Genomic DNA, 17619 nt, shown 5'->3' with positions numbered 1-17619 from the left:
TTTTAAAACTACGTGGTAGAAAATTGAAATTCTTTCAAATATGTGCCATATAAATATAGTTTAACCCATTAACTAGCAAAAAATATGCGGTTCACTAAATTAAGTTTAAATGCATTTCGTGAAACTACCCCTTTAGAAAAACTTTTATTTCTAAAAAAATGTTGGAAGTTTTTACTAAAGAGATGTCGCATTAGGACGTTTATCGGTGTACCATCAATTTATTTTTTTAGAACCCTGGAAAATTGTTAACCTTATCCCTTTAGATCCATGGTGTTTAAAATTTATTTATCATATCGTATTATAATCAGCTTTCCGCGGATATCATGCGGATAGAAAGCGGAAAACCGGTTCTAATCCGCCGGATAATAATCGGTTTCGTAGCCATACTGGAAAATTGCTAACCTGAAGTTGAATCTGTTGTTGCTGCTCTTCCATAGCTTCGCGTAGCTCCTGCTCTAGCCTCTCTTGTTCCAGCCGGAATTCTTCTAAAAATCATTGGTTGAAACGTTAGTACACTACTTATTTGTGTCTACTAATAAAGATTTAATAAAAAGACCTAAAGTTTTTAAGCTAAACGTTGGGTACCTCAGCGAATAAGTAAAAGTTACTATAAAACTTTGGGGACTAGTGTAATAAACAGCCCAATGTCCCCACTCCCCTCCCTTCCTGGTATTTTGTTACACAGGGAGGGAGGAGACAATGGTCTGTTTATTACACTAGTCCCCAAATTCTTACAATAACGTTTTCTTATTCGTTGGACTCACACCCTTGGGGACTTTAATTTAATTTTAATTGGTTGGTTCATTTAGTTGAGTGTTAAACGTTTCAACAACCAAATGAAATCTATAAAAGGGCTGATTTGGTGCATCATAAGTGGGGATGTACTTCAATTTATCAGCCATTGTCTTATCCCTTTAGATCCCCTAATATTGTAGTTAAACATCGCATCGAATTATAGACAGCTATCCGCGGATATTATGCAGATAGTATGGCGGATAACCGGTTGTAATCCAGCGGATATTAATCGGTTTCTAGATTCCTACCTTCTGGATCATCAAAGTCGTCAAAACCAGCAGCACCACCATGTCCGTCCTCGCCCTCTTCAGGCATACCTACAATAATAAAACTTTGGGTACCACTGTAATAAAACTTTGGGTACCAATGTAATAAAACTTTGGATGCACCTACAATAGTTTATCACATCGTATTATAGACAGCTTTCCGCGGCAGGAAAAATGAAAAATTATAGTATAGAAAGCCCCGGCTAACAAAACTGGTAGTAATCATATGATTAATCACTTTGCTATCAGCGGAAAATTGTCTAAATCGAAGCTATAGATAATAGGTTCTAATCCACCGTATATTAATCTATTTCAAATTCAAAGTCTACCTACAGTTGTAATAGTTATCCGCTGGATTAGAACCTGTTCTCAGTCATACTGCAAAATCATGTATAGCATCGAATATTAAAAATATTAAAATTAATATTGTATTATAGACAGCTTTCTGCGGTTATCAAAATGAATACCTAGTTATAAGATTAAATCATTTTTGTTAGCACAGGCCTTCGGCATCTCTGGTCTAACAAAACTGGTTTTTAACTTATAATTGTACATTTTTATACCCGCGGAAACCTGTCTATAATACGATGCTATAAAACAGATTAATATCCGCTGGAATAGAACCTGTTCTCAGTCATACTGAAAAATCATGTAAAGCATCTATTATATAAGAATATTAAAATAAAAAAAATTTAATTATTATCGTATTATAGACAGCTTTCCAGGGGTGTATATTCTGCACAAGATTAATTTTTTTCCTCCCTTAGTTAAAATCTATTTTCCCATTATTCTTAGGGATTTATGTATCTGTAGGTGCAGAGAATACAAGTAGCTTTTTACTCATTTTTCAATATCTATGGTGATTTTGGTCAGATTTTAAAAGGGGGAGTTAAACCATAGTCCATTTTATCAGAATATCTCCTATTGCAGGTTTACTGGTGTGCTGGCCCAAGTCCCATCAACCTATCCTGCTATGAAGTCTTAATATAATTTTGTTGTTTAATAATACGTCATTTATATGCCAGAAATATTATGTACGATCATTTCTAAATAACGCACTTTTAGCTAATTTAACATACTCGTAAACCGTGAGCATATAATGGACAAAATATTGAGCTAGAATTTTGCAACTTTGTACAAAAGCCTAGTCCAATAGGTACTATATGTAAATGAATAAAAAAAATCAAAATATTTTTATTTTTAGGTTAGGGTAGCATACCTACATACAATAGTTTATCACATCGTATTATAGACAGCTTTCCGCGGCTTATAAAATGAAAAATAATATTTTGTTAGCCTCGAGGGGCCGAAGGCTCAGGCTACTAGTATTAATCTTATTAAATTTAAAATACTAAAAAAAATACTAAAATTTATATTGCTTTCCACATATTAAGAAAATAACAGGGGTGTATATTCTGCATAAAGATTAATGTTTTTCCACCCTTAGTTGAATTAAATCTATTTTCCCATTATTATAAGGGATATATCAAAATCAAAAAATCTAAATATTTTTATTTTTAGGTTAGGTTAGAAAAAACCTGCGGAAATGGGAATTTTGGTCTATTTTGATGAAGAATCTTTTACTTACCTACCTATGTAATAGTAGTACCCATTGGACTATCTTAACTAACAACTGAGAAAATCCATTTCCCCCATAGCGTTCAGGACGGACGGACAGACAATTATAGAATAACATCCCTAAGTAGCGAAGCTCAAAAATTATGGATGGATATCCGGAAAATATGAAACCTTGCAAGATTTATATCGTCAAAATCTAGGAATCGATCTGGCACCTCAACCAATAAGCAAATCTTTATGAGACTTTGAAGGGATATGTAAATTGTGAACTTATTTAATACCTAAACATATCAGCCGTATATCTCGAATAGGAGTAAATAAAATCATGAAAATTTAAAAAGTAGCACCCCAGTTAATTGACGAATCTTAATGAAACTTGGTGAAAATATGAAGAAAGTTAACATATTTAATCCCTGAAAATTTCAGCCTTTTATTTTTTATAGGAGCCGAGAAAATCACGTTTCCCCTCTTTCTGTCTTAGACAGACGGACGGACATTTCAAATTATAGAATAGCATCCCAACTAAAAAAACTCACCATATTGAATAAAAGAAGTTAGTTCTTCAAGAGGGGCTGCGGCTCTACCACTAAGATTATCTAAATAATAAAAAAAAATAGCTAAAAACCTGCATAAAAAGAAGTCCGACCACCATGGATGTTTTAAACTTTTTTATGCTCCATATTGATGGGAATGGCGACAAGAAGTTTCAGGAGTCTTTCTTTTATAGGAGCCGAGAAAATCACGTTGCTTTCATTGCGGATTCTAGCAATATTTTAAAAGGTCTTTGAAAGAAAAAAATATTCTAGACGTTACAACAGCCATTTTCTAACCCTTACTTAACATAACCTAAAATAAGTATAAAAAAAAACTTTGAATGTTTTCCACCATTTTATCTGCAGTTAATCTATAATACAAAGTAGCTTGATGTCAGTGTGTCCGTCCGTCTGAAGCTTTAGATCTCGGTAGCCACTGAACCGATCGGATTCTACTCTTCTGGTCCTATGGTGGATTTAGGCTATTTTCTTGGGGGGGAAGGGGGGGGGGACACCCCCAACCCCCCCCAAAAAAAACATAAAATACCTCCCATTTTTTTTTGTAGAAGATTAGGGCAAAAGAGGTGATAAATTTTTTTAGGTGCTACAAAAGATTCTGGATTGAAAATAGTTGGACGGATTGCGGTACGGATTCGAATTGCATAGAGCACAAATAATTTTTTATTACCTAAAATAAATAACAAACAATAAGGCACCTTTAAAATAGTAGTCCTGCTGTTTTGGTGAAAATAAGTCAACCGTATAAGCTGAATTTCATAAGAAAGTGATTTTCTCACGTCTTGGTATTACAAAAACTACGTGGTAGAAAATAATGAAATTATGAAGCTAACAAATAAGAAACAGTTATTATAAAACTTTGGGAACTGTACATATAATATCGCGCATCTGACATAGTAACAGTAGGAACCATTGAGTTATGACCGACCGACTTTATGACCGATTTTTGTCCGGCTTTTACTACAGACATATATCATGAATATCGTGGCTTCTATTACAGCTAGAGACCTATAATTTTTTTTGGTAAACCCTTGAGCAATAATAAACAGATAAAAATATTAATTTGCGCCGCCAACCGCCGTTCTACCGCCGTAACCGCCAACGGCGGTTTCCGTTATTCGCCGTTTTTCGGCGATGATCAGAAAAAGTATTTTTCAGTTATGAAAAATAAAAGTTCGTCCTAAAATTTGGTCATCCTAGCTGTAAAATTAGCTGTTCTAAATTTAGCGGCTGTCCGCTAAAAAGAGGCTAAGGAGCAGTCTGGCCGCTATGACTAGAAAAAGTAATTTTCTCTAAAAATACACATGAACTACCAGAAAAAAATGTAACGTCTTTATCTAGCCAAGGTATTAAGGTGGGAATTGGTGCCCGATCTGTAAGGGTAAAAAGAATAAAAAGACAAAGTGATTTACAAAGTAGCTGCCTAGTTATTAAAATTTAAATGTAAGATCATTACAGAGAGACCATCGGACCAAGTAATCAACATAATTTTACAATAATCAATTCTTTTACACCCTGCAGTTACACAATTCTCTTAAGTTATAACGTTGTATTGAGCCAAGATTCTAACCAATCAACTCAGCCATACTAAAAAATCATGTATAGCATCGTATTACAAACATCTTTCAACGAATATCAAAATGAAAAATCATAAAATTAATATTCGTGGAAAGCTGTCTTTAAGTCGATGAAATAAATGATTTTTCAGCATGGCTGAGAACCGGTTCTAATCCAGCGGATATTAACTGGTTTCAAAGCCATACTGTAAAAATTATTTCTCGTATTTATTCGAATCCGGTGGATAGGAACCTGTTCTCATCCATACGAAAACAACTATGTCTAGCATCGTATAATATCCAGCTTTCTACGAATAAAAAATGAACAATCACAAGATTAAAACCAGTTATATTTAGCCCATGTCTTTGGCATCTCGGGGTTGATAACACTGGTTTTAATCCTTTAAATGTACATTTTACATGTATCCGCGGAAAGCTGTTTGTAATACTATGAGATAAAAAAATATCTATTATTTACCTGCGTCAACTTGTGAAACATTTTCACACAAGGCCACCTAAAACAAAAAAAGAAGTCATGAAACCATTATGATAAATACAAATCCTTACAATAAAGTAACAGGATGTCTGTTTGTCTGTGTGTACCTAAGGATCTCGCTAACCGCTGAACCGATCGGGCTCTCCCTAACAGGGTAGCTTCTCATAGGTACTCGGAAAGGTTTTTTAACTATTTTGGGGGAGGGTACCACCATCCTCTTAAGAGAAATCAAAAAAATAGAAAATTTAATATTTGAAATACTTGAACGCAACATAGGTAGGTATCGTAAAGTGGTGCCACTAGAGGCCTCTAGGGGGCGTAGTCGCTAGTATATATTTCACAGCTGACTGACTGACCAACGGACCAAGTACATTCTATATTTTGTTAAGGAATTTCTTACTTATGAGAAAGGGAGGAGTAGGTTGCGCTGAAAATCCGTAAAGGTGTGAGTTTTAAAGCGGTAGTAGAACAATAAAAATTTATGTTAACTTTAAAAAAAAAAAATTTGTCTATAGTTCTTTGCAATAAGAAATACACATATTTAGTGAATATTATCGTTCTACTACTATTTTTAAGCATTAAAACTCACACCCCTTACGGAATTTAAACACAACCTACCTACCCCTTTCAATCTATTTAACTTAATCTATCAATGTATCTATCTATCTTACAATTAGTCTATCTATTAATTTATCTAAAAATAATATTAATCAATCTATCTCATCAAAAGGGTTATTTTTGTTCGTGTATTTTCCGTAAAGTTGGGTGCATGCTTCCATCCAAATGCGCTTATTACATACAGTTTGACCTAATAAGCGCATTTGACTGGACGCTTGCACGCGACTTTACAAAAAAATGCGCGAAAAAAATGACCACAAAAATCATTCTTACCATAAAAATAAGAATAAAAGTGGCAAGGCCTCTCATTTTTCCAGCCTTCCAACAAATCCTGAAATAGATAGGTTTGTATCAGAAATTAGGTATAATAACCAACAAGCACAACAAATCTTAAATGTACTAGTAGTACATTCACGCAGCTTCCCCTAGTTGTGTAAGAAGGAAAATTATTGAGTTGTTTGGATACTCAATAGTCACGTACATAATATCTGTACAACCCTTATCCTAAGCTGCTCTGCGGAGAGCGGCATTCATTACAGTGACTTAATTTGGGACACCTGCCATACTCGGTAAGGGTGAGGTAATAAAGAGTAGCTTCCTTGAGACAGCGGGTCAAGTCATAATGTACTGGAGCGTGGAGCTTGATATGGCTATAGTGGCTTTACATAAGTGTCTCGTCCTTCTCCATGACTACTTAAGTACAAACACTAAGAAACAATAGCTACCCACACACACACACAAATCTGAAATAATATTTTTAGGGTATTATGTTGTGTTGTACCATCAGATACGCCCCCTACAAGCCTCTAGGGGCACTTAAGGTGGGAGGGAAAGCATTCTACTGCACCCCCTTTCCAATTTTAGTTATCCTATTATATAAAGTAATAAGGTTTTTTGTCTGTAGCTTAAGATTTTGATAACTACTGAACGGATTTGGTTCTCCAGTTAAGGAAAGCTTCACAAAGATCTTGTGAGGGTTTTAGGCTATTAGATTTATGAGGTTTAATTCGGGGGATGGTTTTATGCTATTTTACCCTCTTTATCTATCCCTTCGAACTCAAAGACCCTAGATGCTAAGGGCGTAGTATAAAGATAAAGTAAAAAATTTTACTGGGGGGGGGGGGGGGGTTGGAGATACCCTTTCCAAAAATTAATTAAAAACCTATTCTGGTCCTATAAGAAGCTTCCCTGTAAAGAAGAATCATAACAGTTTAGCGGTTAGTGAGATCCTTTGATACAGACAAAAAAAACTTACTTCTTTATACTTTTAAGATAAGAAAATGTTAAAAAGTACAAATCTGTACTGTATTTAAAAAGTACAAATCTGTACTGTATTTAAAAAGTACAAATCTGTACTGTATTTAAAAAGTACAAATCTGTACTGTATTTAGAAAGTACAAATCTGTACTGTATTTAGAAAGTACAAATCTGTACTGTATTTAGAAAGTACAAATCTGTACTGTATTTAAAAAGTACAAATCTGTACTGTATTTAAAAAGTACAAATCTGTACTGTATTTAAAAAGTACAAATCTGTACTGTGTTTAAAAAGTACAAATCTGTACTGTGTTTAAAAAGTACAAATCTGTACTGTGTTTAGAAAGTACAAAACTGTACTGTGTTTAAAAAGTACAAATCTATACTGTGTTTAAAAACTACAAATCTGTACTGTATATAAAAAGTACAAATCTATACTGTATTTAAAAAGTACAAATCTATACTGTGTTTATAAAGTACAAATCTGTATAAGAAGCTTCCCTGTAAAGAAGAATCATAACAGTTTAGCGGTTAGTGAGATCCTTTGATACAGACAAAAAAAACTTGCTTCTTTATACTTTTAAGATAAAACAATGTTAAAAAGGCACAAATAAGCATGAAAAGGTTAAAAAGTACAAATCTATACTGTGTTTAAAAAGTACAAATCTATACTGTGTTTAAAAAGTACAAATCTTTACTGTGTTTAAAAAGTACAAATCTATACTGTGTTTAAAAAGTACAAATCTATACTGTGTTTAAAAAGTACAAATCTATACTGTGTTTAAAAAGTACAAATCTATACTGTGTTTAAAAAGTACAAATCTATACTGTGTTTAAAAAGTACAAATCTATACTGTGTTTAAAAAGTACAAATCTATACTGTGTTTAAAAAGTACAAATCTATACTGTGTTTAAAAAGTACAAATCTGTACTGTGTTTAAAAAGTACAAATCTGTACTGTGTTTAAAAAGTACAAATCTGTACTGTGTTTAAAAAGTACAAATCTGTACTGTGTTTAAAAAGTACAAATCTGTACTGTGTTTAAAAAGTACAAATCTGTACTGTGTTTAAAAAGTACAAATCTGTACTGTGTTTAAAAAGTACAAATCTATACTGTGTTTAAAACTACAAATCTATACTGTGTTTAAAAAGTACAAATCTATACTGTGTTTAAAAAGTACAAATCTATACTGTGTTTATAAAGTACAAATCTGTACTGTGTTTAAAAAGTACCAATCTGTACTGTGTTTAAAAAGTACCAATCTGTACTGTGTTTATAAAGTACAAATCTGTACTGTGTTTATAAAGTACAAATCTGTACTGTGTTTTTAAAGTACAAATCTGTACTGTGTTTATAAAGTACAAATCTGTACTGTGTTTATAAAGTACAAATCTGTACTGTGTTTAAAAAGTACCAATCAAAAAGTATAAATGTAAACTGAAGGGTTGAAAAAGTATAAATGTAAACTGAAGGGTTGAAAAAGTATAAATGTAAACTGAAGGGTTGAAAAAATATAAATCTACATTAAAAATTTGAAAAAGAAAAACATTAAATGGTCTACACTAAAGGGTTGAAAATATACAAATCAACCCCAAAAGGTTGGAAAATACAAATCTACACTAAAGCGTTGAAAAGGTACAAATCTAGAACTAAAGGGTTGAAAAATACAAATCTACACTAAAGGGTTGAAAGAATACAAATCTCCACTCAAGGGTTGAAAAAGTGCAAATCTACACTAAAGGGTTGAAAAAGTACAAATCTATACTAAAGGGTTGAAAAAGTGCCAATCTACACTAAAGGGTTGAAAAAGTGCCAATCTACACTAAAGGGTTGAAAAAGTGCAAATCTACACTAAAGGGTTGAAAAAGTGCAAATCTACACTAAAGGGTTGAAAAAGTGCAAATCTACACTAAAGGGTTGAAAATTACATCTGTACTGAAGGGTTGAAAAAGTAAATTCATAAAAATCCACACTAAATGGTTAAAAAAAAGTACAACTCAACACTAAAGGGTTGAATAAGTAAACATCTGAGATGTAAGCAGTTACTTTTACAATTTTTTTGTACAATTATAGAAAAATAGACAAACTTTTGCCATGTTTCATAATGAAAGGGGTAGTTGCATGAAATGAATTTGAACTTAATTTAGTGAACTGCATATTTTTTCAAGTCTTCATATTTTAAAACTATGTGGTAGAAAATTGAAATTCTTTCAAATATATGCCATATAAATGTAGTTTAACCAATTAACCAGGAAAAAATATTCAGTTCACTAAATTATGTTCAAATGCCTTTCGTGAAACTACCCCTTTGGATTCTAATCATTTGCACACTGATGATGAGAGGGTTGCATTAAATATCCTTCCCCCCCCCCCCCACGCAACCCCATAACAATTGGGTTGAAAAGTACAAATCTACACTAAAAATTCAAAAAATACAATTAAACACATATTTAAAAAAAACCTTAATTTATACCTAAATGAAACAAATGGGGCTAGTGTAATAAACAGCCAATCGTCCCCTCACTCTCTGAATAAAACTACTTTCATAATAGAGAAAATCCCTTCCCCCCCAGAAAAAAAGTAGATAAAAGGATGGACAGTAATAAAATGCTGCTTCTCAAAGTCGTACGCGGCCATACATAAATTTCAGATCTCAGTTTTCACGAATTGATTTACTTATTTCTTATATAACATAAAAGCGATGCTTGCAAGATTATCTAATAAGCTATAATATAATAAAAAAATTTCTAAAATCGCGAAAACTGAGATCTGTAATTTGCGAATCTCTACCAAAATTGCGTATGATTACGCAAGACTCAAAGAAACGGCATTTTATTGATGTCCATTGATAAATAAATAATTCAACTGAAATGGGACTTCGCAATAGCGAGAAAAATTTTAGGGACAACAAAGTCGGGTATCCAGAAACTGATTAATATCCGCTGGATTAGAACCGGTTCTCAACCATACTATCCACATAATATCCGCGGATAGCTGTCTATAATACGACGAGATGAACAACAAAAAATAAGGGATTTAAAGGGATAAGACAATGGCCAATAAACTGATGAACAAATAGTGGTTGAAACGTTTGGACCCCTAATTTAACTAATAAATCAAAATTAAAAGATGTTAAGCCAACGATTAAGAATAGTTAATTCTAGCATCGTATTATTAACAGCTTTCCGCAGATATAGAATGTACAATTATAAGATTAAAACCTGTTTTTTTAACCCCGAGGTGCCGAAGAGATTTTACGATAACGAGATAAAATTAAATGACAACAACGTACAATGTTATAAGCGAAGCATCTTAAAAAGCATTTTTGGGGGGGTTGGGGGTGTCCCACCCCCCAAGAAAATAGTTATAAACCTTCCCGGGACCTATGAGAAGCTACCTTGTTAAGGAGAACCCGATCGGTTAAGCGGTTAGAGAGATCCTTCGGTACAAACAGACAGAATTCCTTTATTATAAAGCAATGAATATCGTTATAATAAAGTAACAGGATGTTTGTGTGTCTGTGTGTTTGTGTGTTTGTATGTTTGTACCGAAGGATCTCGATAACCGCTGAACCGATCGGGTTCTCCTTAACAGGGTAGCTTCTCATAGGTCCCGGGAAGGTTAATAACTATTTTCTTGGGGGGTGGGACACCCCCAACCCCCCCCCCAAAAAAAAATGAAATACCCCCACCAAAAAAAAAAAAAAAATTTTAAACTTTTTTTTATCAAAAATGAAAAATGAGGGGGGGGGACACCCCCTCCCAAAACAAAATTGTATTCACCCCCCCCAAAAAATTTATTTTTACTTTTTCTTTTAAAATCTAAAATAAGAAATTGAATTATTAAATTCAACTCTCTCCTCAAGTGCCCCTAGAGGCCTCTAGGGGCGTAGCCGCTAGTGGATTCATATAGCAACTAGACATAATGTAGTAATCGAAGCATCTTAATCGAAGCATCTTAATCTAAACTATATTTACGTATTTTCGGGATAGATTTTTCAAGTATGGTTGTGAAACCGATAAATATCCACTGCATTAGAACCAGTTTTCCGCAATACTGAAAAATCATATAGAGAATCATTATATCTTATTTTATTATCCCAGGAAAGCTGTCTATAATACGATGCGATTAATAACTATTATAGAATTTTAGTTAAGAATTATTTGGGGTGTCAAAGACTATAAAACATACAAAGTTTGAAATCAACAGGATCATTCCAACATGTCTATCCGTTACGGACGGACCTTAATTATAGAAAAAAGTAACTTTTTTATTCTTGTAACAAAATAAGTGACTTAAATGATTAGAAAATTGAAATATTTGTCGAGAAAAACGGGGAGGGAGGAGACAATGGGCTGTTTATTACACTAGTCCCTAAAGTTTTCTAATTTGTAAGCTTAACTTTGGGGACTTTAATTTTGATTGCTTGATTCATTTAATTAAGTGTTCAATCGTTCCAACCAACGATTTTAATCTACAGAAGGGGTAGGTAATTTTGTGTACCATAATTTGGGATGTACATCAATTAATCGGCCATTGTCTTATCCCTTTAGATTACTAAAGTCTAAATAAGTCTAAAATAATTCTAAAAACAAGGATGACAACATCCATAAAAGCGAAGCACTGAAATTGTAGGACAAACGGACATTAACACTTGTATAGTGTCAGAACTGAATAATCAGAATATAAAAGTATAAGAGTCGAAGCAAAAGTGTAAGTAATTTTTTTGCAAAACTGCTTGATACAGGATAATGTTTATGGACATACTTACATTTTTAGGACTTTATTATAGAGTTGCTTCGCTTATAAAATTGTTCTTTGTTGTCCCAGGAATCAATATACCAAAAATCAGATCAAACGGATAATTAGATCACATAAAAATTTGTTGTTAAAAAAGTAGAAAAATAATGTTTAAAATGGACGTACGGACGTACGGAGTTGCTACGCTTTCTAAATCGTACCTAACTACTACAAGAATCACCATGCAAAGTTTGAAATCGATAAAGCAATTCTAACATGCCTAAATTAACGAATAAAAGCTATCTATCTCGGACGTACGGACGGACCCTAATCATAGAAAAGTTTCGCTTTTAAAAATACAAAATTAACATTACCAACGCCTCCTAAATCGTACCTAACTAACAGGAATCATACAAAGTTCAAAATTAATAGGATAATTCTAAATTAACGGAAAAAAGCAAACTGTCCCGGTCAGACCGACTAAACCTATTTATAGAAAAGCTTAGCTTTAAAAAGTTTACAAATGAAAAATTATCTGATCGGTGGAAAGCTGTCTATAATACGATTCGATAAATAACTTTTATAGAATTTTAGTAAAGAATTATAAAAAATACATAAAAGTTTAAAACCAATAGGATAATTCTAACATATCTAAATTAACTAAAAGCTATCCGTTACAGTTATACGGACGGACGGACTGACCCTAATTATAGAAAAGCTTCGCTATTTAAAATATTTTGAATATAACGTACATGATGATACATAGAACTACCCCTTCTGTAGATCTCAATTAATATAGTTGAAACGTATGGACACTCAACTTTATGAACCAACCAATAGGAATTCACTAAAGAAGTCCCCAAAGTTAAGCCAACCCAAATGAGAAAACACTTATAATAAAACTTTGTGGACTAGCGTAATAAACAGCTCACTGTCCCCTCTCTCTCTCTATGAAAACGATGTATGGTGGTGTCTATTTTAGCGCATTTTTTTACATGGGGTGTTTACTAATTAGGCCCTTTTTTCTTGGGGGAGGAGGGGGTTATAATATGCAGAAATCTAAAGGGATAAGACAATGGCCGATAAATTAATGTACATCCCCCTTTGAAAAACAAAATCGAACCTTTAAATTACAATTATTGGTTGAAACGTTAGAACACTCAACTTAATAAACCAAACTATCAAAAAGTACCCAGGGTTGTTAAGCAAATGAATAAGAAAACATTATTATAAGACTTTGGGGACTAGTGTAATTATCAGCCCATTGTCCCCTCCCTTCCTGGTTGAGTCTTAAAAGATGAAGAAATCAAGGATCTAAAGGGATAAGACAATGGCTGATTAATTAATGTACATCCAAATGATGATACACAAACTTAACTCCCTTCTGTAGATTTTCATTGATGTTTGAAATGTTAGAACACTAAACTTAATAACCCAACCAATCAAAATTCAAAAGTCCCCAAAGTTGTTAAGCAAATGAATAAGAAAACATTATTATAAAACTTTGGGGACTAGTGTAATTATCAGCCCAATGTCTCCTCCCTCCCTGGTTGCGTCAAGGATCTAAAGGGATAAGACAATGGCCGATAAATTAATGTACATCCCCAATGATAATACAAAAAATATACTTCTGTAGATTTTAATTATTGGTTGAAACGTTAGGACACTCAACTTAATAAATAACCAATCAAAATTCAAAGTCTCAAAGGTTGTATATCAAATGAATAAGGAAACGTTATTATAAAACTTTAAGGACAGTTGAAATAATCAGCCCATTGTCTCCTCCCTCCCTGGTTGCGTCTTAAAAGGTGTTAAAATCAGGTATCTAAAGGGATAAGACAATGGCCGATAAGTTAATGTACATCCCCAATGAGGATACACAATATTAACCACCTTCTGTAGATTATCATTAGAGGTTGAAACGTTTGGACACTCAACTTAATTAACCAAACAATCAAAATTCAAAGTCTCAAAGGTTGTTAAGCAAATTAATAAGAAAACATTATTATAAGACTTTGGGGACTAGTGTAATAATCAGCCCATTGTCTCCTCCCTCCCTGGTTGCGTCTTAAAAGATAAAGAAATAAAGAATCTAAATGGATAAGACAATGGCCGATAAATTTTTGTACATCCCCAATAATAACCACCTTCTGTAGATTTTAATTGGTGGTTAAAACATTTGGACACTGAACTTAATAAACCAACCAATAAAAAAAATACCCAAGGTTAATAAAATGAATAACAAAGCGTTATTATAAAACTTTAGGGACAAGTGTAATAAACAGCCCATTGTCTCCTCCCTCCCTTGGATCTTATTAGGTAACCTCGTTCGAAAGAGAAAGAGAGAGAGAGAGAGAAAGAGAGAGAGAGAGAGAGAGGGGACAATGAACTGTTTATTACACTAGTCCCCAAAGTTTTATAATAACCTTTTAATAGTTTCTTAAAAACATTGGAGTATTCATCAAGTTTCAATCGTTTCAACCACTAATTGTAATCTACAGAAGGGGGTTAATTTTGTGTATTATCATTGGGGATGTACATTAATTTATCAGCCATTGTCTTATCCCTTTAAATCCTTGTTTTATAGATATTTGTCGTATCGTATTATAGACAGCTTTCCGCGGATATTATGCGGATTAAGAGGCAGAGAACCGGTTCTAATCCAACGGAGAATTATCAGTTTCTAGATCCCTAGAAAGTAGGGGGTTAATAGGAAGGGGGGGAAGGGTAGTTTTAATATTTTTAGCGCAATTCATGTAAAATACATATACTCACAAAAGTCTAAAAATGAGATACACTTACATGATTTAAAACTTTGGGTACCAGTCATAATTAAAAAATAGTTTGACAATTTCCTACGAATAATAAAATAAAAAATCTTTAGACTAAAAACAAGGCTAACAAAACCATATATTTTATATCTTAATATCAGCGGAAAGCTGTCTATAATACAATACGATAAAGTACTATTAAATCTTAATGTTAAAAGGGGAAAGGTCATTTGAACCTATTTCGCGAAAACAATAAGTTGAAAAAAAACATGATTCTAAAACTTTGGGTACCAGTGAAGATTTTATAGTCGAATGTCCATTATAGACAGCTTTCAATATTATAAAATTAATTTTTAAAAGCGAATCGGTTCAGCGGTTACCAAGATAATTAACTCCAGACAGACAGACAAACGAACATATATATAGACATTGCTTCGCCCCTATCTATTAACTTAAACAGATCACATAATAATTTTTTGTTAAAAAATTTAAAAATTAACATGTTTAAAATGGACGCAGGGACACTCATTATAGAGTTGCTACGCTTTCTTAATCGTACCTAACTACTAAAGAAATCACCATGCAATGTTTGAAATCGATAGGACAATTCTAACATGCCTAAATTAACGAAAAAAGCTATCCGTTACGGACGGACGTACGGACCGACCCTAATTATAGAAAAGCTTCGCTTTTAATAAAACAGATCTATAGAAAAACAGCCTTAAACCATCCAAGGCCCTATGACGATAAGCTTTTACAGACATACAAAAACCAAATTAAAATTAATGGTGGAAAACATAGAACCCTACCAAACAATCAAAACTAAAAGTACATTAAATTAAAGATCCTACATGATTATATAAAACTTTGGGTACCAGTATAATCTAACCAAAAGAAAAGTCCCCAAAGTTAATACTAATACTAATAATAATAATGGATTTATTATTACTTGGATGTTGCACCAGATTTTCATGTACTATAATAAAGTGAAACTTGCAGCCGGCTAAAATAACATTACCCCCCCCCCATCCATCCCCTCCCCTGTAAACTAAAACTGACCAATAAAAGATGTCAATATTAACAATTTTCCCTTGTCAAAATATCAACGTATTCTTCTATTATATAAAGTAATAAGCTTTATATTTTGTCTGTAGCGAAGGATCTCGCTAACCGCCGAACCGATCGGGTTCTCCTTTACAGGGTAGCTTCTCATAGGTCCCGGGAAGGTTTATAACTAATTTGGGACTTGAACGCAACATAAACATGTTGTTAAACAAGAACATTTAAAGTGCCACTAGAGGCCTCTAGGGGGCGTAGCTGCTAGTCTAATATATACAGTAGTAAGCTTTTTATTGGTCTGTAGCGAAGGATCTTGCTAACCGCTGAACCGATATGGTTTTTCCTTTACAGTAAGGCTTCTTCTATATATAGGTCCAAGGAAGGTTTTAAACTATTTCGGGGGAGGAAAGAAAAACAGCAAAACCCAAAAGTTATTTATATATTTAAAAATGGGGACGGGGTCAAATTAACCCCCCCCCCCCTCAAGTGCCCCGCGAGGCTTCTAGGGGGCGTAGCTACTAGATATTATAAACAATAAGACTTAAAATAAAATAAAAATACTAATAAAATATCCATAAAAGCGAAGCTCTGAAACAGTAGGACAAACTAACATTAACAGTAATCCAAAAAGCATATCAATCTGATTTTTCACATGAAAATTTGTTAAAAAAATCAACATGATTAAAATGGACGTACGGACATTCTGGCAACGATTATAGAGTTGCTACGCTTTCTAAATCATAACTAACAACTATAGGAATCAACATGCAAAGTTTAAATCGATAGGGGACAATTCTAACATGCCTAAATAAACGAAAAAAGCAGACGGACCGATCCTAATTATAGAAAAACTTCGCAATTAATATAAAAAAATTACTAATCACCTTATAAAAACACAAGGACCACGTTGAAAATGTGATAAAATAGCCCCACAGACTTGAATCACTGTCTGAATACGCTCACAACTAACGATCAACTAACTTGTAAAAATGTACGGTGTCGCAAAAACTAGAAATTAAAATCATGGTTCCCGAATTTGGCGCATTTCTTACTTTTTTATTTTCGTAGATTTTTTTTCTCACTTCTTTATTTTCATAGATTTTTTTTATTTTCCTAAAATAATTTTAGAATTTTGAGGGATCTAAAGGGATAAGACAATGGCCGATAAATTTAAGTAAAATTCCCAATAGTGAAACACAAAATAATCCCTTCTGTAGATTAAAATTAGTGGTTGAACAGTTTGAACACTTATAAGTCAACCAATCAAAATTAACTAAAGTCCCAAAAGTAGATAAGCCAACAAATAAGAAAATGTTATTGTAAAACTTTGGGGACTAGTGTAATAAACGGCCCATTGTCCCCCCCCCCTTTCTCTCTCTTTCTCTCTCTCTCTCTCTCTCTCTCTCTCACTCACTCTCTCTCTCTCTCTCTCTCTCTCTCTCTCTCTCTCTCTCCCTCTCTCTCTGTTTTAGAATAATCTTTTATTAACGTTTTCATGAGGGATCTAAAGGGATAAGACAATGGTTGATAAATTGACGTAAAACTCCCAATGGTGATACACAAAATTAACCCTTTCTGTTGATTAAAATCAAATTATGAAGCAACCAATTTAAATTTATTGAAAATAGTACCCATTGTTTTTAATAGCCAACAAATGAGAAACCGTGTTTAATGTATAATTTACAGTCCAATGTCCCCCCCCCCCCCTCCATTCAGATAGCACTCTGGCTAAGTCGCTAATCATTTTCGCGGATTTTTAAATTTTCGTTTCCTAGATTTTTTTCTTATTTAGATTATTTCAAATTCATTACATAGAGTGGTAAATAATATTTTTCCAGTATGGCTGTGAAACCGATTAATATCCGCTGGATTAGAACCGGTTCTAAGCCATATTGAAAAATCATGTATTGCATCGTAATACAGACAATTTTC

At 33.2% G+C, this 17619-nt stretch overlaps 1 protein-coding gene across 9 annotated transcripts in view; it reads right to left on the bottom strand.

Moving 5' to 3' along the window:
- The window catches only part of LOC145307377 (uncharacterized), a 449599-nt gene extending 432896 nt beyond the window's left edge, over nucleotides 1–16703 (bottom strand). For 7 of the 9 annotated variants that reach the window (XM_080149789.1, XM_080149786.1, XM_080149787.1 and 4 more), the window contains exons 1-6: nucleotides 16572–16703; nucleotides 6134–6191; nucleotides 5225–5261; nucleotides 3176–3235; nucleotides 1044–1112; nucleotides 403–485 (exon numbers count right to left, since the gene is read on the bottom strand). In XM_080149789.1, the coding sequence (XP_080005915.1) occupies nucleotides 403–485; nucleotides 1044–1112; nucleotides 3176–3235; nucleotides 5225–5261; nucleotides 6134–6169 (285 nt within the window). In that variant the 5' untranslated portion in view covers nucleotides 6170–6191; nucleotides 16572–16703. The remainder of the gene's footprint in view (nucleotides 1–402; nucleotides 486–1043; nucleotides 1113–3175; nucleotides 3236–5224; nucleotides 5262–6133; nucleotides 6192–16571) is intronic. The other 2 variants (XM_080149792.1, XM_080149794.1) reach the window with 2 other exon arrangements.
- Between the last annotated feature and the right edge of the window lie 916 nt (nucleotides 16704–17619).

The sequence above is a fragment of the Acartia tonsa genome, chromosome 15 (genome assembly GCF_053477335.1).
Source record: "Acartia tonsa isolate MP-2025a chromosome 15, ASM5347733v1, whole genome shotgun sequence".
NCBI lineage: Eukaryota > Metazoa > Arthropoda > Copepoda > Calanoida > Acartiidae > Acartia > Acartia tonsa.
Note: the sequence above shows the minus strand (reverse complement) of the source record. Positions and strands in the feature narration are given on the sequence as shown.